The sequence below is a fragment of the Saccostrea echinata genome, unplaced genomic scaffold, assembly GCF_033153115.1.
Source record: "Saccostrea echinata isolate AGI-Se365-2 ecotype Australia unplaced genomic scaffold, CSIRO_AGI_Sech_v1 ptg000042l, whole genome shotgun sequence".
Classification (NCBI taxonomy): domain Eukaryota; kingdom Metazoa; phylum Mollusca; class Bivalvia; order Ostreida; family Ostreidae; genus Saccostrea; species Saccostrea echinata.
This window is the reverse complement of record NW_026889791.1, coordinates 5,496,305-5,519,701: the sequence shown is the minus strand read 5'-3', so window position 1 is coordinate 5,519,701 and position 23,397 is coordinate 5,496,305. Positions and strand designations below refer to the sequence as shown.

The window sequence follows — 23,397 nt, the reverse complement described above, 5'->3', positions numbered from 1 at the left end:
TACACTCAGATACCAAAAATCATCTCAATATCTGCAAGCGTTTAGGAAAAAAGTGCGGAAAACCAAGTGGGACAGACTGACAGACAGACAGAGGGACAGACGGACAGACAGACAGACGGACGGACAGACTCAGAGGAAACCTATAGTCCCCTCCGGTTTCACCGGTAGGGGACTAATAAAATTAAATTGATTCCACAAAATCAGGATTTCTAAATCTTGATATTAAACCATATACAAAGACAAAATTTTCATTTTTATGACAGTCATTGTCAGCTTTCAAGTTATATTCTCCTCCTTTGTGCACTTATAGTTCCGATAGGCAGAGAACTTGATGGTAAATGTCTGCAAAGCAATAGCTCATCAGGGGATTCTAGGGTAACTTTAAGCCGGATTTCATGGCGCATGCGATTTTACATGTGTACAATTTTTTTTTCAATGTATAATACATAAAGTACTTCTAACATATTTAATGTCCAGTTAGACTTGTACATAATAAACTATTTAAAATAAGACAAATACCTTATATTTTGTACAAACGTAATTTAAGACCTAGAGAGACAAATTATAAAGATTCATTATAATTATTCTGTAATTTCTTGCTGAAATATTGTGTTGGTAAGAATTTGATGATGGTCAAAAAATGGGCAAGATGGGCAAGAAAAATGGGGGAGATATTCCTGAAGCATTTGGTATTTCCTATTTTTTTTGTATCGTATGGGACAAAATATTAAAAAAAGGAAAAGGAATTTAGCAAAGGAAAGGATCCTGTGGCATACAAAACTAACCTATCTCTCGATCTACACTCAGTCAGATGTCTTTTTCCGAGCTGAAAGCTAGGCTTCTTTTGATCTGTATATATCTATCAGCCATTTTCCTTTCTTCACGTTCTCCCCTTTTCCGATATTTTTAATCACATGATGCAATGAAGATAGTCCATTGATAATACACTCCTTAAATGCTTTCTGTTTTCAGATGACAAGTTGTACTTCATAGACAGTCTTAAAACATCAAATTTTTATGTGTGATTATCTTTTTTAGCTCACCTGAGCTGAAAGCTCAAGTGAGCTTTTCTGATCACATTTTGTCTGTAGTCTGTCTGTCTGTCTGTCTGTCTGTCTGTCCGTCTTTCTGTAAACTTTTCACATTTTCGACTTCTTCTCCAGAACCACTGGGCCAATTTCAACCAAACTTGCCACAAAGCATCCTTGGGTAAAGGGGGTTCAAGTTTGTTCAAATGAAGGGCCACGCCCTCTTCCAAGGGGAGATAATTAAGAATTTGTGAAAATTTGGTGTCATCTTTTAAAAATCTTCTTCTCAAGAACCATTGAGCCAGAAAAGTTTGTACTTATGTGAAACCTTCATTACATAGTGTTGATTCAAGTTTGTTCAAATCATGACCCCCGGGGGTAGGGTGGGGCCACAATGGGGGATCAAAGTTTTACATAGGAATATATAGGGAAAATCTTTAAAAATCTTCTTCTCAAGAACAACAAAGCCACAATTAGTCATACTGATTTGGAATCATCCTCAGGTAGTGTAGATTCAAGTTTATTAAGATCATGACCCCCAGGGGTAGGGTGGGGCCACAATGGGGGATCAAATTTTTACATAGGAATATATAGGAAAATTCTTTAAAAATCTTCTTCTCAAGAACAACAAAGCCACAATTAGTAATTTGGCATGAAATCATCCTCTGATAGTGTAGATACAAGTTTGTTCAAATCATGACCCCTGGGGGTAGGGTGGGGTCACAGTGGAGGATCGAACTTTTACAAAGGAATATATAGGAAAATTCTTTAAAAATCTTCTTCTCAAGAACAACAAAGCCCCAATTAGTCATATTGATATGGAATCATCCTCAGGTAGTGTAGATTCAAGTTTGTTCAAATCATGACCCCTGGGGGTAGGGTGGGGCCACAATGAGGAATCAAAGTTTTATATAGAAAAAAATCTTCTTCTCAAGAACAACAGAGTCACAATTATTCATATTGATATGGAATCATCCTCAGGTTGTGTAGATTCAAGTTTGTTCAAATCATTACCTCAGGGGTAGGGTGGGGACACAATGGGGGATCAAACTTTTACATAGGAATATATACGGAAAATCTTTAAAAATCTTCTTCTCAAGAACAACAAAGCCACAATTAGTCATATTGATTTGGAATCATCCTCAGGTTGTGTAGATTCAAGGTTGTTCAAATCATGACCCCTGGGGGTAGGGTGGGGCTACAATGGGGGATCAAATTCTTACATAGGAATATATAGGAAAATTCTTTAAAAATCTTCTTCTCAAGAACAACAAAGCCCCAATTAGTCATATTGATATGGAATCATCCCCAAATATTGTAGAATCAAGCTTGTTCAAGGCATCCTCCAGTAGTAGGGTGGGGCCATAATGGGGGATCAAAGTTTTACAATAGAACATATACAGGAAATATCCATATTGACTCAGGTGAGCGTTGTGGCCCATGGGCCTCTTGTTTATCGTGTGTCACATTTAACCTGAAAAATTAATCTGGCCAATAGATAATAAGTTACAAAAGAAAAAAAAAAGAGAACTCGTAAAATTTCATTTAGTTACAAAATATGTTTTAAATGGCGTCATTTTTGCTGAATGAATAAGTCTATCCGATGCAAGAAAGTTCTCTTTACTAGTAGAAAGAGTCTCTTTGTAATAAGTCTGGTCTCGTTAATTTGGACTATTATGAGTCGTGTGTTGTTTTGGGGTGTGTTTTATAAACTGTGACCTTTAAATGTCCGCCATATATATATACAGTATAATTTGTCCAATCCGGACACCAACGGTTCCATAAAATTTGGCCGGATTAGACAGAATCCGGAGTGCAGGAAAATTGCAGGAATATATTTGAAATTTATATCCGTTGTTTTATTAACAAGAAAATACAATTAAATGACAAAATCATTTGATATTTATGGAGTCTAAAATTATTCAAAAGTAAATCGCATGACTTTATTACTGTCAATTTTTCTTTTTCGTTCACAAAGTTTGAAACTTTCGACGTGGAATGTTAACGGAGTCAAAATCTACAGACACTTGTATATCTAGTGCGGGTTTTGCAATTCGGAACTTATTTTAATAACCATAAACACAATTATTTACGATTTGATACTTATTGATTTGAGATCTTAATTTTTATGTAAACATTTACGTAGTCTCTTCAATGCTATTGCGCCATTTTGAAATGACACGTTTGAGTTTCGATCCCGATTTAAATTTTCATTTGTAAATCGTGTACCGATTTTATGTAATACAGTGTGATATGGAATTGAAAGCAAGTTAAACATGTAAGCATTTTTTTAAAAATCTACTTGTAACTTAACTTAATATTTCTTTAAGTGGATTGAGCCACCGCCGCGTTTCAGTTCGTCTAATGACACTTATGTAAACACACGTTAGCACATCTACCATGAGAGGTGTTAATTGCATTGAAGTGACTCAGGTAATTCTGCGTAGCCGGATTTGACAAAATAATTAATGTTTATTATGAGTAGTTGGGACTAATTTGACCGTTCGGAATACAGAATAGACAGTATCCGGACTACACAGAATTTTTATAATACATTTGTTAAAGAAGTGCATGGGACTAAAATTTATAGGCGGAATTGACAAAATTCAGGAGTACTCAGAGTCCGGATTAGACAAATTTTACTCTCTCTCTCTCTCTCTCTCTCTATATATATATATATATATGCCATTTAAAATCAAATTATATCTGTATTATATCTTTTTTTTAGATCACAAATCGCCACATAGAGACAGGCGTTATCTGACTCCTTATCCTATACCTCCTTTACATACCAACATAGTAAAAGCAACCTCCAATCGGATCGGGTTTGTTTTTCCCATGCAATTTTCTCACGTTCTTTGCAGACAGGACCGGATTCGGCGCAATTCTTTTACACGCGAAGGACTTATGGAACTCTTTGTAAACAATGGTGGACAATTCCGACCCTCGTTAATGGCGACAGATGAAAAAAGTGCACTTTCCGATTTTCCAAATCTTCTTCCTATAGGTCAATTTAAGGTACTACCGGTAATACGTTTTTTTTTTTGGTTTGTTTGTTTTTGTTTATTTTTTTAAAATACTTTTTCATGTTTTCATATTACGTGATATCATTAATTATTTCATTTTTTAAAAAAAATTCATCACTTGTTTTGATAATTTTTCAACAAATTTAATTTCATGTTAGTGGCAGAACTATTTTGAGCTCACAGAACTATTTTGAGCTCACCTGAGCCGAAATTTGACCGTTGTCTGTCGTCGTTGTCGTTGTAAACTTTTCACATTTTCAACTTCTCAAGATTCAAATTCTCAAGAACCACTGGGCCAATTTCGACCTAACTTGCCTCAATGTATCCTTGGGTAAAGGGGATTCAAGTTTGTTCAAATGAAGGGCCACGCTTTCTTCCAAGGGGAGATAATTATGAATTAATGAAAAATAAATGGCATCATTTAAAAATCTTCTTCTCAAGAACCACCGTGCTTGAAAATATAAAATTTATGTGGAATCATTGTGAGGTAGTGTTTAGATTCAAATTTGTTCAAATCATGACCCCAGGGGGTAGGGTTGGACCACAATAGTTGATCAGAGTTTTACAGAATACATACGAAAAATCTTATCAAGAAAAGCAAAGCCATAATTGTCATATTTATATGAAAGGATTCTCAGGTAGTGTAGATTCAGATTTATTCAAATCATGAACCCCAGGGGTAGGGTGACGCCTCAAAGGGCGACCAATGTTTTACATAGGAATACATAGGAAAAAATCTTTTAAATCTTTTAAAATCTTCTCAAAAACAGCAAAGCCATGATTGTTCAGTGCAGAATCAAGTTCAAATCATGACCCCCAGGGGTAGGGTGGGGCCACAATTATTTTATAGTTGATCAGAGTTTTACATAGGAATACATAGGGAAAATCTTTACAAATCTTCTCAAAAACAGCAAAGCCATAATTTTTCATATTTATAGGGAAGCATCCTCAGGTAATGTAGATACAAGTTTGTTCAAATGTTTGTTCACCCCTGGGGGTAGGGTGGATCCACAATGGGAGATCAAAGTTTTACATAGGAATACATAGGAAAAATCTTAACAATTCTTATCAAGAACAGCAAAGCTATGATCATTCATATTAATATAAAAGCATCCTCAGTTAATGCAATTTCAAATTTGTTTAAATCATGCCCCCCCCCCCCCCCCCAGGAGAATAGAGTTGCTAAAACAGCAAAACAGAGTATCATAGCTATACAAAGGAATAAAAAGGATATATCAATAAAAATTTCCTTCTTAAAAACAGCATAGTCATTTAGTGTCATATTAATTCAAAAGCATCCTTAGGAAGTGTAGATTCAAGTTTGTTCAAAACATACCTCTCCCATCTCCAAACCTCTTTTATATTTTAACTTTCCATTACTGATTTCTGCTTTTTCCTAGCCAAAGTGCTCAGGTGAGCGATGTGGCCCCTGGGCCTCTTGTTTACATTAGACGTCAGTATGATATTCGTCGGTATTTTGAGTCAGAATAATAATAACAGGAGAATGATATTACAATAAACTAACATTCTCCCAAAAGAATGCTTATGTTCTTTTCATGATTTTAGTTCAGCTTCTATAAATTTTTTTCCCTGTATGTTTTAAAAAGAAATATTTTAATTATGTGCTCTTATAAAAAAAATACAATAAAAAGGAGTCTGGTTGAGTTAAAAAAAAAATATTCAAGAAATATATTATTGCTGTCCATGTTTAATGCCGAGAACGGCAAAGGGTTCTCATGAACAGTTTGATTAGTGATTTTAATGTAAAAACATTTCCAGGCAGTGTAATGCAAATTCTAATTTGTTCGTGAACCCGTGGGTAGAGTTGGGTCACAGTTGGACCACAATATGGAATGAAAGTTTTCCCCTCTCAAAAACAGTAGTGCCTTGTTTCATTTTATTTTTATGAGAGTGTGCACGTGCAATTTAGTTTTAATTGTCGCAAGCAAGCAAGATTCGATTAGTTTCAAATTATGACCCCCAGGTTAGGATGGAGCCACAACTTGGGATCGGATGGGAGAGAACGTGGAAAAATCATTTAAAATCTTGCATCCCCAGGCAGTGCAGATTAAATTTGTTTTGTTTTGCTTTTTTAAAGTTTTTTTTAAAATTTTTATTAAAAACATATGCAACATATAACATATTGGGCATAGATTATATTATACATTACAATAATATTTTTATGACATATCAGAATTATATTACTTCTGCAAAGAAAAAAAATATGCATCATACCTGTCTTATAAACATTCTATCTTTTACAGTATTTTCTATAATCAAAACAGTGTGCTTTTTTCAGCAAACTTTTTTTAAAACACGTATAAATTGATGCAAAAGATATACAATGTATGATATATAGAGAAAAAAAATATTGAGTCCGGGTAGCTAAAGGGGTTTTATTCAACACCAGCACTGTCCATAATGAGGACCCCTAGCTACCACACATGAGGACTAGTTTCTATATGTGTTGGATATACAATTGGCTACGCCATAATTAACATAAGACTTTTTTTTTTTACAAACAAATTGCTACATCACTATATAAGTTATTTTCTATTTTGCCACATTTTCTCACAATAGAGTTTTGTAAAATGAGACAATTTTTAACATAAGATTTCAATTTAATAATATCTTCTGACATTCTTTCATTATTGAATCGAGTCTTCATTTTATATTAATATATTGTAAAACAAATAAATGAAATTAGATTATTCAAAATACATGTTTTTTCTGATAATTTACCGTAAAATCCCAACAAAATACGTTTCCATGAAACATTATACATGTATCTTAAAAATATACAAGTTTTTCGCCATAAAAAAATTTGTAATTGCACAGGAAAATATAAGATGTTAACTATCTTCTAATACATTGCATAACTCACACATTGGTGATACATCTTTATTCCATTTACTTACACTTGCAATAGTATTTAACAGACAATTAAGCAGCTTGTAGTTGAATTCTGCAATCTTTTTGTCATACATATTGAGAATTTTTGAAATGTATATATTCTTCCATAATGTTTTATCATCTATGTTATAATATATGCATTCCACTTATTCTCATAAATTGAATTATGAAATTTTGACTGAACAAAGACCTAATAGTAAAAATCACCTTTTAAGGTTTTGGTCGACTTAAAACAGTTGTTTCTAAACAAAAAAACGAATCATTATTATGGATGTCAGGCGCGTAGCCAGAATAGAATTAATGTGTACGCAGAGAATGGCAGGGGGTTGGGGGTCTTGAGCCCCCCCCCCCCCAGTTGTTTTAGGGCTCTGGTCAGACACGTAATATAGTTTTTGCCAGCCAGGAAAATTGAGGGCCAAGAAGCTCCGGATTTTTACCAAATATTTCATTCATTTTCTTTAAATATAAAAATTATACCATTTAGTTTTTGTTTAGGAAATAAAAGACAGAGTAATTTTATTGTTTTAACGAAAATTAATATTCCGTGGAAACTTATTGTACATATAATTGACACTAAAAATTTAACCGATATATTAATTGGTATCATATAATCATTCTTAATGTATAAAAACACGTATACAAAATTTTAATTATGAACAAAAAAAATATCGTATTGTAAATCATACTAGTAGATTATAGCATTCAACGATGTGGCTGAAATTTATTTTTTCAAAGATCTTTAAAAAAAATATCAATGTATGAAAGAACAATGACAAAATAATGAATGATTTATTTGGATTTGGCAGTTATTAAATAAAAGATTTCAAATTTTATCATACAGCCATGATAATTGAAAATTTAAATCGACACAGTATGACACAGAATAAATTGAAACACGAATATTTGTTGGATGGTACTGAAATTTTTTTCTCCGAATAATTCTCTCTTCTTTTTTTTCCTTATCTTTTTTTTCACCTTTTTTTTTGAAAATGATGTGTACGCACTTGCGTATAGGCAGCTACGCGCCTGGATGTTAATATATTTTGCATAGGAACAATCAAGTTTTGATTTGAAAGGTCTTAGCGTCTTTTTGATTAAAGTTGTTCATATCAGAGATTTGGGTCACAATAGGTGGATCATGGTTTCACATGGGAATATACAAAAAGTTATGAACGAGAGGATATCAAAAATTTCTTGAACTGATGCCATAAAATTAAAATCGCTCATCAATGATTTTTACACATTTACTCAACATCATATTCTCTGTCTACAGAATAAACTATTGAAAGGAAAAAGAAACGCAGGGTAAACTTTTGAAGTGATTTAATGTTATATTTTCGAACGTATTTTCCAGTATTGTTGTCTAACATTTAAAGTTATGTTTTATTAACAAGTAAGAAAAATCTCATTTGATTTTGACAGATAATTCATGAGTTACTGAAATTAAATTGACCGTAACCCCTCCCCCACCCCCCACCCCCCAAGTGAAAATAGAAAATTCTCATTATCTCCTATGCCTCCCTCGCGCATCTGTCACATCCTTAATTCTCCTCTGCATGGAGTTCGTAAGAGCATTTATCTTTCTCATAGGAATATTATTCAACCCTTTCGACAAGGCAGCGCTTCGTTGGTCGAGAGTAGCTTAGGCATTCCGACGCCTTTAAATCCTACCGTCCGGTTAGTCCAACAGATGTTCGACTGGAGAAAAAAGATGGATTGTACGGACAGCAGTCGAATGGATTAATGTGAATGTTTGCGAGAAAGTCTGGCTACATTGGGCCGTGGGTTCACATGCTGAAAAATTAGGCATAATGCGCACACGCGCGCGAGTGAGAGGAAAACTGATGTAAAGTTGTCGAGCTCAAAAAAAAAAAAAAAAATAAATAAATAAAAAAAAAAAAAAAAATCGCGCGATGAGTTTCTTTTAGTTTTTGGGTGAATGTAACGATTATGATTGCCTACTGTATTAATAGTGGTTTCAATGGTCAAAAGTGGCGATAACACAGATGGCAGGAGGAATAGCCTAATCTTGACGTGGCGTTATAACGCGCCAACGTCATCGTCACGCTTGATTGGAGATGTTTCCAGTCCCTCTCTGACTACGGATAAGACGTTCTATGGTGACAAAATTCACAACAAACTGCACAGAATTCCGAATTCATCACATGTCTGAAATCAGTGAATCTTACATTCAGACCAATAGTGGAAGGTCCTATATCTCCAACACAACACCTAAGGAAACTCATTGATATCCTCTTAAAACCATAACCCAGAAGCAGACAAGGAAGGAGCCGTGGTGATAATGGATAAACGTACAGAATTCCGAATACATCACATGTCTGAAATCAGAGGATTTTACATTCAGACTAATAGTGGAAGGACCTATATCTCCAACACAACACCTAAGCCAACTCATTAATATCCTCTTAAAACCATGCACAGAGGTGAAAAGTTATATTATAGATGACTTAGATTTTTGAGACATCTACCAAACAAAATTCTCCCTAATGACAAATTAGTTACAATGTATATAACTAACTTATATACTAACATCACTAGTACACTAGGTCTCAAGGCTTTGGAATATTGGATTGACAAACATCAGGAAAAAATAGAATACCGATTCACAAAAAAAAATTCATCTTGGAGGTCACAGAAATATATAGTATTAAAAAAAACAATACATTTTCATTTTGTGATAAACACTACGAGCAATCAAAGGAACAGAAATGGGCACAAAAAAGGCTCCAACTTACGCTACTCTAACATTAGGATATTTAGAAGAAATACTGTATAAGAAAATCAGTGATCGGTTTGATTCAGCTACATGTACCGCTGAAAACATTAAACAGAAATTAAATGGAAAAGACATCTTGATGAACGTTTCATCATTTGGAATGAAAGCAACATGAATATAGACATCTTCTACAACATTCTAAAAGAGCTTGATCCCGACTTTAATTTTACTGTGGAGGAGAATCTGGAGAGTATATCATTTTTGGAGGTTCTCATAACTCGAGATGGAGAGAAACTGTCATCTGCTATATACTACAAAACGACGGACACCCATCAGTACCTTCATTTCGGTTCATGCCACCCCAGACACACTAATCTTTCAAAAGCGTATAATTTATCAAGAGAATTTGTACCATAGTCAGTGATGAGTCACAAAGAAAGGAACGCCTAGGAGAATTGAAGGAGTATCGATCTTCTGGATCAGTAATATCCTTTAAAAATTATAGAAGATGAAATTTAAAAAGCAGAACAACTAGACCGTAACCATTAATTAATCCACCCTCAATGGACACTACAGAGGTGAAAAATACTTCCTTTCGTTACGACCCACGATCCAAAAAATAGAAATATGACTCCAATTGTTCAAAATCTCTATGGAGTTCTAAAAACCAACGAGAGAACGTCAAAAGTTCTTCAAAATTTCGAATTTATCAATGGTAAGAGGCAACCAAAGAACCTCCGCCGCTTATTATGCATGTTGCATTTTCAACAAAATAACTCGTATTCAGTCAGCAAATGCCCTGACCGTCGCTGTGGATCATGTCCGTATATAAAAGAAGGGAACACCTTTAAAATTGGGCCCAAAGATTTTAAAGTCAATGCAAATACGTCTTGTGGTTCTATAAACGTCATATATTACCAATCGTATTAATTTGGAATTTTTAAAATGTCCTTTAGTTGCTGTGAAAAAAGGAAATAATATCAGGCTCTTTTATAGAATAGATTTTGAAAAGGGGCGGGGCATTATCAGGGGAAAATGACAGCTGAAAAAAAAATCTTTGATTAGCCCCCACGAAAAGAGAATTCTAACTTCAAATTTTGTTTTACGGTTGGGGTGGGGTTATGGGTGGGGGATTAAGGTTCATTAGTGGGGGACCAGTCGTTCAATGAATATTTTTAGTCTAAATCAAAAGTAAAAAAATTATTTTCAGAAAAAAAACTTTTATTAAAATCTGTTTGGAGGGGAGGTCCGCTGCACCCAACCCTCCTCCCCCCCAATCACCCCCACCCTAAATTATATATTCCATAATGATATGTTTAACTGAGTGAAAGTCGGTAGCAAGTGAAGATGCTTTCCAAATCTATTTGTCTCAATTTGGAATATCCCGATCTAATTTTAGACCAATGTAGAGAAAATAAATCCTTATATTCATCGGAAGGTCACGTGCAGGTGAATATAACGTAGTATTTTTTCTACATTGTTGGATTTCAGCCAATCAGAGAGATAGGAATTATTCAATCATACAATAATTAAAGTGAATATTGGCATTAGTTGGCAGTACAATGCGAGTGCATTTGTACAGCCGCCGAGTGCCAATATTCACCAATATAAGGTCAATAACTCCTTTATTATATAGCTTAAACATCTCCTATTGATTTATTTCATTATTTCAATTAACTATCTCAAATTATTAAGAATTTTTCAGTATCGGTATTTAAATTTACGTCTGTCCTGTACGTGTACAATATCGCATCATTCCAATGAACCTACCAAGCGTTATGATTTGCTTATTGAGCTTTCATTGAGGCTAATATGTACTGAATTATTAATTAATAATTTCAACTTTATGTGAAAATAAACACATCTTACCTAGCTGCCACTACCTATCAAAAATTTGCCTTTGAGAGGTTGACAAGACGACATTTTTGTTTACAGCGGGGCGTTCGATATTGAATGCTAGTATTTGGAATGTTTTGGCATACGTAATACAAACTCAGCTTTCAATAAAATGTCAAGATACTGAAACTTAAGTTCTCTAGACTTTAAGTTTTTCTTAGACTATATATATATATATATATATATATATATATATATATATATATATATATATATATATATATATATATATATATACGAGATATATATCGACTTTCCAGAAAAGCTATATTTGTACATGTATACTATTATATTTGTGAATTATTTTGTTTTTATTTAAAATTTGAAGAACAACAGGGTTAATTTAAAAATCTGAAAAAACAGCAGGATTAATTTAAAAATCTGAAAAAAAAAACAGGATTAATTTTAAAAAATCTAAATAACAGCAGGGCTTAGGTAAATCAAGTGGGTATTCGGTCCCATAGACCTCTAGTTTAAATATTGACTTTGTCTATAAATATACATATTAAGATGTAGTGATTTTCATATTCAGTATTTTATAGAGAAATGCAAAATTCTATAACACGCTGAAAACTACTCTGCAGTTAAAAGTCTTACAGAGTCATAGTATCTTTTTAAAATAAATGACAGCTAAATTAAAAAACAAATTTGTAAAAGAAGATGGGTGAACAAGGCATGCAGAATGGCTATAGCTTCAGATATTTAAAAAAAAAATCATATTCAATTTGTGATTTAAGTATTTAAGGTAAGTTCTCTTTATTGAAATTTATGAAATTATGATGAACAAAACTTTTCTGAGAAAAAAAAGATCTCGGAAAAAATTATTCTTTTATTAAAAAAATAAAATGGTATTCGTAGGATTCGAACCCTAGCAATAAAAATCCGGAGTATCATATTGCTTTTAGACTAACACGTTAACCACTACGCTACACAGCTCCTGATGAATAGTGGCATTTAAAGTATGTTCAAATTATGTTTGTGATATGACCCTTGACTTAATTGACTTTCTCGGAAAGATGCGAATACTTTGTCATAAAAGTGTACTTTTAAGGTATAAAATGTATATTTTTATGGAAACTTTCAGGATTACCTTTAAAAAGAAATGGAGCGAAGACCCACTCATATCGAAAAATTTTGTGAAAGTATGAAAAGTATGAGAAAATGCATTAGCCTTTTTTTCCTCTTTAGTGTGTGTATGCTTTTTCATAGCAAATGATTTCAGTCTTTGTGAGATTTTTGTAAATTAGAGAGATTTTACATAAAGTATACTTAATGTTAGATGAAAAATCAAAGAAAAGTTTGATATAATTAAGATTCTAATTTTCACTTCATGTGTGTCGCACTATAGGCCCTTCGCCCGCCTTGTTCACCCATCTTCTTTAAAAAAGAAAGTTAGGAAAGTTATCGTGGAAATAGATAGGTTGATCTGTTACGAAATCTTTGCATTCATTTGATGTATCGGCTTCCTGTGGGATAGGAAAGGGAATAATTTTCCCGATATTCTGTTTTGATTTGCTAAAAAATTGGCTAGTTGAGTCATTTGATACAAATGTTCCATTTTTACACGTCTTTCTACAAATTTGCTATCTCTGGGTCATCTCTTCATGACTTTGAAACGTTAAACATTACAATTTACCTAGGTATTTAAAACTAAATGGAACATTTTCTCATGTGCGTAACGTTGTAAATCTGTTCAGCTGTGGTCAGCCGACCAAATCGTGGATATTTAAACTATACTGAGAAGCAAAAGAAACGCAACAAGCAGTAAATTACAAATATCTGAATTTGTTTATCTAATGAATCTCAAAAATAAAAATAGTAAGGTGTTACTTAATTTAAAAATATCAGAGATTTGATAAAAAAGTTGAATGTTATCTTTTTACTTTAGAAAGTAAGACATAAAAGTAATTTCTGTTTACCCCCCCTCTCTCTCTCTCTCGCCGACCATTCAATTATACAGCATGCAAGTCCTTTGCAGCTCGATTTTTACGATGCATTAGGTTTATCAATCTCTTGACCTGAGCGAAAGAAATATTCTATGGCATTTTTAAGATGCTGAGGTCGAATTTTCTCGAACCTAGCGCTGTGTGTAGCAACCCTTGGACTTCCGGTCCACGGACTGTCATTCATGCTAATGATACGTATGAGTCTGAAAAGGCGTGATGTGCATATTTGCATCTGCAATTCTCCTTCACCTTTATTTCGAGTATTTCCAACTAGAGCAATTGAAATGCGCACTTAAGTCATTTTGAGGAAGCCATGGCATCTCGTAAGGAAAAGAAAGAGTTTTTTTCCGGAATGTTGGTGCAATACTTATGATGAACAGATACAAAAAATAATTCAACCGTTAATTTACCTATTTCGCAAAGTTGAAGATGTCCTTACTTTTTAAGTACAAAGTTATACCCTATATATAATACCCCCCCCCCCCCCCCTAAAATAGGATGTTGCGTTTAAGTATATAAATATTTCTATACATGACCACACGCCAAATATGCCAATCTTCTATTAGAGATTGTATAGTATTATTTGGGATAGTTATTTTAGTGAGCGATTGGTAGTTTGTGGCTCTAGCTCTTCTATATAAGATCATCGCAAACGTATTGAATGCACCATTTTTAGAAAATACATAGGCCTGTGGCAGCTCCAAAAAATTGCAAAGTTATATATAACAGAATCACCCCCTACCGGCACGAAATGATAATCTTTTTTTCTCTTTTTTAATTTTTTAGAAGATGCAATGTTACTACTCTTAAATTTTATTGAATTTTGATACCAATATTTTCACCCTATAAACTGTACAATATGATGTTGATTTTCATATACTTATCAAGTTCAGAAAGTGACAGTAAATTGTGACATGACCCGGCGAGTTTTCCTTTGAAGTCAGCCGTACAATAACTGCGATACAGAACACTTTTAGTGGGCGTTTCTTATGCAAATGAGCAGAAACTGTACTGTATCTGAAAAATATCAACGATACAGTACGGTTTATTTTTAGCGATGACGGAACAGAATCCGTATCTTAAATAATATAGATATAAGAATCAATCAAATCGCAAGATAGCGCTGTTAGTATTTATTCAAAATCTGAAATGAATTTAGAATCGAATTTTACAACGTAAAGTTACCAGTGGCTGATTCGAAAATTTTAGAAAGGAGGGAGTGGGGGCAGTACACAAATGGTTTTCCTTCGAAAAAAAATGTCCAAACTAGAAAATCGGGAGTTTCGTGGTTGGTAGATTCATAAGCAGGCCAGACACTATATGTGCGTGATCGTTTCGTTTTGATAAATTAAAAGTATATACAAATTTAGCAAACATAATTTTCGAAAGCCAAAAAAAAAAAGAAAAAAGAAAAAAAATAGAATGGGGGGGGGGGTACCGACGCGCGCGAGTGAGTGCTGGATCTGCCTTTGTTTCTCTACATTTTGTTTCAAACATGAAGGTAATATGCCCCCTTTCTTACATCTGTTTATTTTAATTCGGAGCCAAGAATTTTGTATACACATGTATGATGACCGGTCGATGACATTGTCGGACATTTCTCTCAGAATACAACCTCCCCGAAACATTTTTGCTTCAAATACAATTTCCCATATATGATTCTTATGTATCAAAATGTTTTGCGCCAAATTCGTAGCTTAGGTTTAAAAAAAATTCAGCAAGAGCTAAATAGAAATGAAAAAAACCTACGCAATCAAAATAAATTAAATTTTGGGAAAACACATTATATAATGCATCTCATAATTATAATTAATTAAATTGATTGATACCTGCAAGTCCACCTCAATCGGCATTTCAGTTGCGACTGATAAAAATGGGGTACTTAATCATCTTTCTGCAAAATCATCTGATTGGTTGAGAGATATATACCCAATACACATGTAAATTAGCGAGGTCATAAGAAAGGTCATGTCACAAGTCATTTAGAATACTCGTTTCCTACTGTATCGGAGATACAGGGCGGGACCCGGCTCGAGCTATCGCTCTCGCCTTAAGCCCCGCCCTGTATCTCCGATACAGTAAGAAACTCGTACTCTAAATATAACTTAAGATACATTTTGTAAATATAAATCTAGTACCTGTCTACACTTCTATACAGAGGTTTTAAAAATGTTTGCCTTTTTTTCAGAAAACCTATATTAAAGACGTAGATATACCGGTTTCCAAGCAAAAGCTTATAGAAGATCTGGATAAATGGGATACCTTCTTTAGATCTGCTCCTACAATAAGTCAGCAGATTACGCCAGAGGAAAACTCCCATTTACAGAGTGCAATAAATTACTTTGGCTTAGAATTAGGAGATTACATTATAAAAAATAGAATTGATCCCAAATACATAATTAAATTCATTAACGATCATGATATTGTTCACCATCCCAAAATTCTCAGCTATATCAAGAGGCCTGCTCACAGAAGGAAACGACAGACAGCAGGTAAGAAAACTAGCTGAAGACCTTTTATTCTTTTAAAAAATGAAATTTACAAATATTTATTGCTGTTGAACCAAATGCCGTTAAAAAGTTTAGAAATGTAATATGTAAGGATTTTGAAACTCGATTTTTGCAACATAACAAACTGTTTCTCATGAAAAATGAAACAATGAAGAATGTCTTAGCGGTATAATATAATTCTGCTAACAATTCTACACGTTTGTTAGGCATTTCTTTTCAATATTTTGAAGGCGTTCCTTCAACAGAAGAGGTACTTATATTTAAACGAAGTTCGGGGGGGGGGGGTGGTTCAGTATGTCCCTCTGTCTCATAGCTGCTTCTTTGACCGTAGGCATTTTTTGTTTGTAGATGATTTTTTAAAAATATTAAATATATTTTTGCAAAGTGTAATATATACCATTTAAACTTGTGCACCTGGGTTTTTTTTTAGACTGAATTGTCAAGACTTTAAAATGGTGTGAATTTTTAAAATTTTATATTATATATAATTTTTGACGGGAATAGAAAAAAAATTCTTATATGGACATAACTTTGTAAGAATGAAACTTTAGAGACTTACCTAATACAAAGGTAGTTTATGTTAAGAGGTGAGCATTGACGTTGTACCTAGGTCATTTGACAAAGTCCCAGGGTACAAAAGTATAAAATTATTGTTTAAACTACCATTTTAAAGTCGCCCTAGTGGAGCATTGGTTAGAACATTTGCTCTACAGTCGCGGAGTAAAGAGTTGAATCTTACTTCGCGGGTCGAATCCCACTGTGGGACGTGGGGACCAGTCCTTCGGATGGGACCGTAGAAACCGAGTTCACGAGTTCGCAGTAGGTGCTGGCACGAAAAAGATCCCTCACTACTCAAAGGCCCTAAGTGCTGAGTACAGGTCTAAATTTGCAGCCCTCCGCCGGCAAGTGGTGGCGTCTCCATATGAGTGAAAATTTCTTAAAGGGACGTTAAACAAACAAACAAACAATTTGAAAATGGAAAAAAACAGGGGATGCTATTACCTGTGATAAAGGTTGTTTGAAACTCAAGAGTCATGTCTTGTTCATAACCCAGGGAAATTTGGACAAGGTCAAAGTCAAAGGTTCTAAAAATATAAAATTCTTGCGTCAGCCATATTTTTGATACGGTGAAACATTAGATTATACTAAGCACAAAGGTTGCTTAAGACCAGAAGGTGTGCAACAACCCTGCATCACGGTCAAAGTCAAGGGCACTGGGTTTGAAATGTAAAAGTCCTTTGCATAACATAATTTTATAATTTAAAAACTTCCGAAGATTATATATGTCTGCAGAGTTGATTATGATCATAGGTTACATGTATGACATGACTCTGATCAAAGGTTCAGTTCACAGAGTTCAGGGAAGAAATCAAACAAATTCTCGAATTATCGCCTTTCGATTCATCGCCATTCTCGCAATACCGCCATGATTTTTCAAGTAAGTTTTTCCTGCTATATAAAACTCTTTATAACGCCAAATTCTCATACCGCCATCCGCAACCCTGTTTTTACAACAAACGTCCATTTAAGGAGGATCTCTACACCTATGAAGTATAAATGATTTTTGTTTCATGCATTTATTTCGAATAATAGACTCAATATCCAATAAAATAAAGCTCCCTAGTATTGAACTTTATTTTTTTGGAAATATTTAAAATATTCAATTTATTTTGTAGAAACCCCTTGATTCTTTTTTTTTTAAAGCCTTATGCTTTAATTTTCTATTCAAAGTTTAATTTTATAAAATCTCGAAATGAAAACCAACAAAGTTATAAATGAAATCTACATAATTTTTATTTGAGTTTACAAAAATAGACAAAAGAAAAACTAAAACAGCATTTTCATGAGAAGAACTGGTCGGATTTCCTGCAAAATCTGAAAATAAATATAATATTAAAGGGTTCAAAGGATGAAAATAAGAAATTGAATGAAATTGAAAAATTGACGAAAATTTTAACCATCACAAAAATTTAGGTGCCTAAGATCCGTTTAGAGAGTGGGCTCAATTATCTTGGGCTCAAATATATTTAATCTAATTCTTCTAAAACTTGCACAGGTATTCAAAAAAGGAATTAATAGGTACATGCCAAACTAGGACATCGAAAGAAGTTCGTATTGTATTGTTTTTGAATGAATTTAAGCGAAGACCCACACGTTTCTAGTCAAAACATGTAAAGGGAATTCATAGTATTGAGAAAGGTAGATTTACTTACCGTTTTCATCCAACTTCTATGTACATGTTTCACACACACTTTTGTATCGTGTGAATGTCTGGGGAATTAGCTTGTAGTACGCCACTCGGCTTTCTACTGGGTGCTATATCTGATGGAAAAGAGAAACAAATTCCTATAAATTAAATGTACTTCTTTATTCTTTAAGCATCGAATGGAAAGTGAAAAAAACACAAGTTAACAAATTTCGATACACCCTGTAGTAAACTCGATGAGAGAAGGTATGATTGTTTCATGCTTATAAACTAAAGATGAATAACTCCGAAGAAATCAAATTATGCATAACGCTTATAAAATGTATAAAATTCAGAAATCAAACTGTTACCTATTGTCATTCAATAATAAAGAAGAAAACATCTTGAAAATGTTTCTGACACTTTAGCCGACGAATTTCTATCGCTTAACAAATTTACCTTCCTACATTGAAGAGTTCACTACAGGTTTAACAATATCAGCGCGGGAAGTTCAAATTTATAAAAAGAGATTTCAAAGAATCAAATTAAGAAACTTTGCACAAAAATTTCAATTAATTAATCACAATTTTAACAAACAATACAAAACACATTAAGTAAAAATAAATCAGTATCAAACAAGTATGCAAACAAGTTAAAGGTAAGAAAGTCATACAATTCTAAAATTATGAATAAAGTGACAAACTCAAAGTTCACCAAAAAGTTAAAAATAATAGAATGTTTGCCCATTCAGAATATAAAACATAAAATCTATTGAATTCATCAAAAGAGCATAAAAACAATATTTGAATGAAAATTTACTGAAAATACCAAAATAAATTTATTCAAGCTTACCTGATGGAAAAGAGAAACAAATTCCTATAAATTAAATGTACTTCTTTATTCTTTAAGCATCGAATGGAAAGTGAATTTCATGAATTCGCTTTCCACCCGGCTTAATTCGGAATTGCTCTCAATGACCAATCAGGAAGCTTGATTTCGATGTCCTTAAGCTAATTTTTTTGCAGAATTTCTTAGATGAGTTGACACTAATTACTTATGTTAACAAAACAGCGAAAAGTGTTAAAGTCAATTAGCTAGTTTCCGAGAAAAGAGTTATTAACAAAGAAAGGATTAAGCTGACCGATGGTGAAAGTAAATAATTTTATCTATAAAAAGTTCCGATGTGTCAACTCAATCTTCGAAAGAATTTATTTCAAAAGAGGCCGAAATTGGAAAGAATTTTCTTATTTACCTAAAGGTTAAAACAGCTGTTAGATGTCCAGTGACATGGCAATTGAGTACAAAACATGCCAAAATCAAAAGAATTGCCGATGTAAATGAAACTGAATTTGCTAAATAACACATATATTTCTATGTAAATTTATACTCAAATTTAAGAGAGTGATCATTCAAAACATATTAAATTGATTATTTGAAATTGAATTAATTTGAACACTTAAAATAAAATGTAATTAAATTTGCATATTTAAAATGAAGTGAAATATGATTTAAAACAAAAGTAAAAATTTCATTAAATTTCATAAGTGAAATTTCATGCGATATAACCTGTTACATTAAAAGTTTAGACTTTATCAAGTTAAACTTATCAAACATATTAAATTGATTATTTGAAATTGAATTAATTTGAACACTTAAAATAAAATGTAATTAAATTTGCATATTTAAAATCAAGTGAAATATGATTTAAAACAAAAGTAAAAATTTCATTAAATTTCATAAGTGAAATTTCATGCGATATAACCTGTTACATTAAAAGTTTAGACTTTATCAAGTTAAACTTATCTATAACAGTCTCCCCCCTTGCCCACAAAAGCTTTGTCCTCAAAGCAAATAAAAAATTTGTTCATCATGTTGTTTTTGATTATTATACATTTCTTTTTTTTTTCTTTTTTTTTGTTTTATATAACCTATATATACACTAGATTTATTCACAAGAAAACATACAAAGGCTCACTACATATTCAAACAAATACATGTGCAAGAAATCATTAAAAACAAACATTTATGCATAGACATCAAATTCAAGACAATACAAATGATAAAAACATTTGTAAGATGCATGTTTTCTTGTAAAAAGAATACAATGAAGGCAAGGATATTTTCAAATTAAAAATGACAAACAAATTGAGTATTTACAGATATGTACAGCTGCAGCAAGAAGAGAAATAACAATAATCTCATAGATTATTTTCTGGCAAAATACAAAAGGTGTTATTTTATTCTATAATATTTCATTCATATTATTTCTTTACAACTCCACAAAACACATTTTATGCACAACAAAAATCTTGACAGTTCCAAGTGAATGTGCAGAAAGAAAAAAAAAATGTTATGATCTTGTACGTGGAAAACAAATCAAATTATGGCAAATGTTCTTTAGGATTCAGTGTATCAACAATATATGTACCATGATGTGGCAAGGATTGATAAACATTATGATGTGATACCAAAATGTGAACATCATATGGTTGTTCAGTAATACGCTTTGCTTTGAGAGCAGAGAAAAAATCTAAGGATACTTTTGATTTTACATTGATAGTCCGGGTACCAGAAATGTTTGTGATATTAAAACCAATCCAATCAAATTTCATAGTAGAAGCAAATGGTACTGTAGTAACATCAATGTGAAAAATGTCTGTAGGTGGTACAATTTTCCAAAATGATGGACATAGTGGCAGATTTAGAACAGGTATAAAAATACACTCACCACCAGTTGTTAATTCAATGACAATTTGTGTAAATCTGTTTTTTCTTTGCAAATAAAAATTATACAAGAAACAAAACAGCAATAACAAAACCACAATTGCATTCATTAAAACAGAGGCATGATTCCAAGAAAAATTTTGAATTAACAAATCAAAATCAGAGTGAGCAGGTGTAGGAGTAGACAATGCTCTGTAAATGAATGAGGGGATTTGAGATTCAGATTTAACAGGAGCTGTTGTTTGTAAAATGGCAATTATAGCTAGTAACTTTCGAACTTTCAAAAATGTAAAAATGACACCAAAAATTGCAATAATAGAAATAGCAAGAGCAACAAAGTCAATAATATCACTTACACTGGGCCAGGAGGAATTGATTTGGATATTACCTTCAAGCAAAGGTTCAGTTAATGACTGAAATACAAGTTCATCTTTCTTTGCAGCTTTAACCATTTTAGATAAGTTGAGATGTGCTTTGTTGTCATTAGCCAAAAATTGATTGTAATTGTGAGCATACAATTTGAAATTTGGTAGATTTACTTTGACAGATTCTGCAAAAGTTGTGTCTCCTAAAATTGATTGCAATTTAGAATCATCAAAGAATTCATGAAGAAGTGCCAAATTTACAGGATGAGCTAGTGAAATGTTTAAATTTAAAGACTTATGACAATCAATCAGTTTTGGGGAGTAATAGAGATCTTTTGTTGTTAATGTACATTTGCATGGAACATTCAAAATACAAAATTTACATCCTGGCAAAATTTCTTGTTTCTTTGGGCATGTAAGTTCAATATTCCAACTATTAAAAAGAAGAACAGATGTACTGGAAAGTTCAATAATGTCAGGCTTTAAAATATCCTGAAAATACCTAAAGATAAATTTATTCAAGCTTACCTGATGGAAAAGAGAAACAAATTCCTATAAATTAAATGTACTTCTTTATTCTTTAAGCATCGAATGGAAAGTGAATTTCATGAATTCGCTTTCCACCCGGCTTAATTCGGAATTGCTCTCAATGACCAATCAGGAAGCTTGATTTCGATGTCCTTAAGCTAATTTTTTTGCAGAATTTCTTAGATGAGTTGACACTAATTACTTATGTTAACAAAACAGCGAAAAGTGTTAAAGTCAATTAGCTAGTTTCCGAGAAAAGAGTTATTAACAAAGAAAGGATTAAGCTGACCGATGGTGAAAGTAAATAATTTTATCTATAAAAAGTTCCGATGTGTCAACTCAATCTTCGAAAGAATTTATTTCAAAAGAGGCCGAAATTGGAAAGAATTTTCTTATTTACCTAAAGGTTAAAACAGCTGTTAGATGTCCAGTGACATGGCAATTGAGTACAAAACATGCCAAAATCAAAAGAATTGCCGATGTAAATGAAACTGAATTTGCTAAATAACACATATATTTCTATGTAAATTTATACTCAAATTTAAGAGAGTGATCATTCAAAACATATTAAATTGATTATTTGAAATTGAATTAATTTGAACACTTAAAATAAAATGTAATTAAATTTGCATATTTAAAATGAAGTGAAATATGATTTAAAACAAAAGTAAAAATTTCATTAAATTTCATAAGTGAAATTTCATGCGATATAACCTGTTACATTAAAAGTTTAGACTTTATCAAGTTAAACTTATCAAACATATTAAATTGATTATTTGAAATTGAATTAATTTGAACACTTAAAATAAAATGTAATTAAATTTGCATATTTAAAATCAAGTGAAATATGATTTAAAACAAAAGTAAAAATTTCATTAAATTTCATAAGTGAAATTTCATGCGATATAACCTATAGATAAGTTTAACTTGATAAAGTCTAAACTTTTAATGTAACACATGTATTATCCTGTGCTACAGATGACATGACACGTAAATGGTCAAAAGCGGGTTAAAGAAATTCGTATAGCGAAATTCCTACTTTGTTTCAAATCTGCACGTTTTCGATACAAAACAGCTGATAATCGATGTTGATCAAACGTTTGAGTTAATATAATTCCACTTATTATCGAAGCGTTTTGGTGATTTCACGAAAAGTTTCAATTTCACCAGGTATAACCACACATGCGGGGTGTATACTTGTTGGGAACAGGGTGTCTCCTCTAGGCGATGGGAAGGTGATACATATGCTTTATCTGTTTAAATTATCATTTTTGGATATATTTTGCTGGAAAGCATGGGCTTTTGGAGAAAGCATCAATTTAGGACCTTATGGAAACATATGAGTGGGTTTGATTAGATATCATGGTGACAAGGCTTTGGTTTATCATATTAACTTTTTATTACTTATAATCATATTTTATTAAATAAATTATATTGTTTATGAATAAAAACGTTGAATCTGAATATATTGACAGACAATTCATATTTAATGAAATGCTACATTGGCCATTCTAGTCGCCTCGATGGAATAGTCTTAGA

The 23,397-nt window shown here is 32.5% G+C and overlaps 1 protein-coding gene across 1 annotated transcript in view; it reads left to right on the top strand.

Annotated features, from left to right (window-relative positions):
- The first annotated feature begins 649 nt into the window (after positions 1-649).
- Positions 650-23,397, top strand: part of LOC133201050 (uncharacterized) — a 55,092-nt gene continuing 32,344 nt past the window's right edge. The window contains exons 1-3 of the mRNA XM_061336852.1: positions 650-689; positions 3,757-4,046; positions 15,735-16,038. Coding sequence (XP_061192836.1) covers positions 650-689; positions 3,757-4,046; positions 15,735-16,038 — 634 coding nt within the window. The remainder of the gene's footprint in view (positions 690-3,756; positions 4,047-15,734; positions 16,039-23,397) is intronic.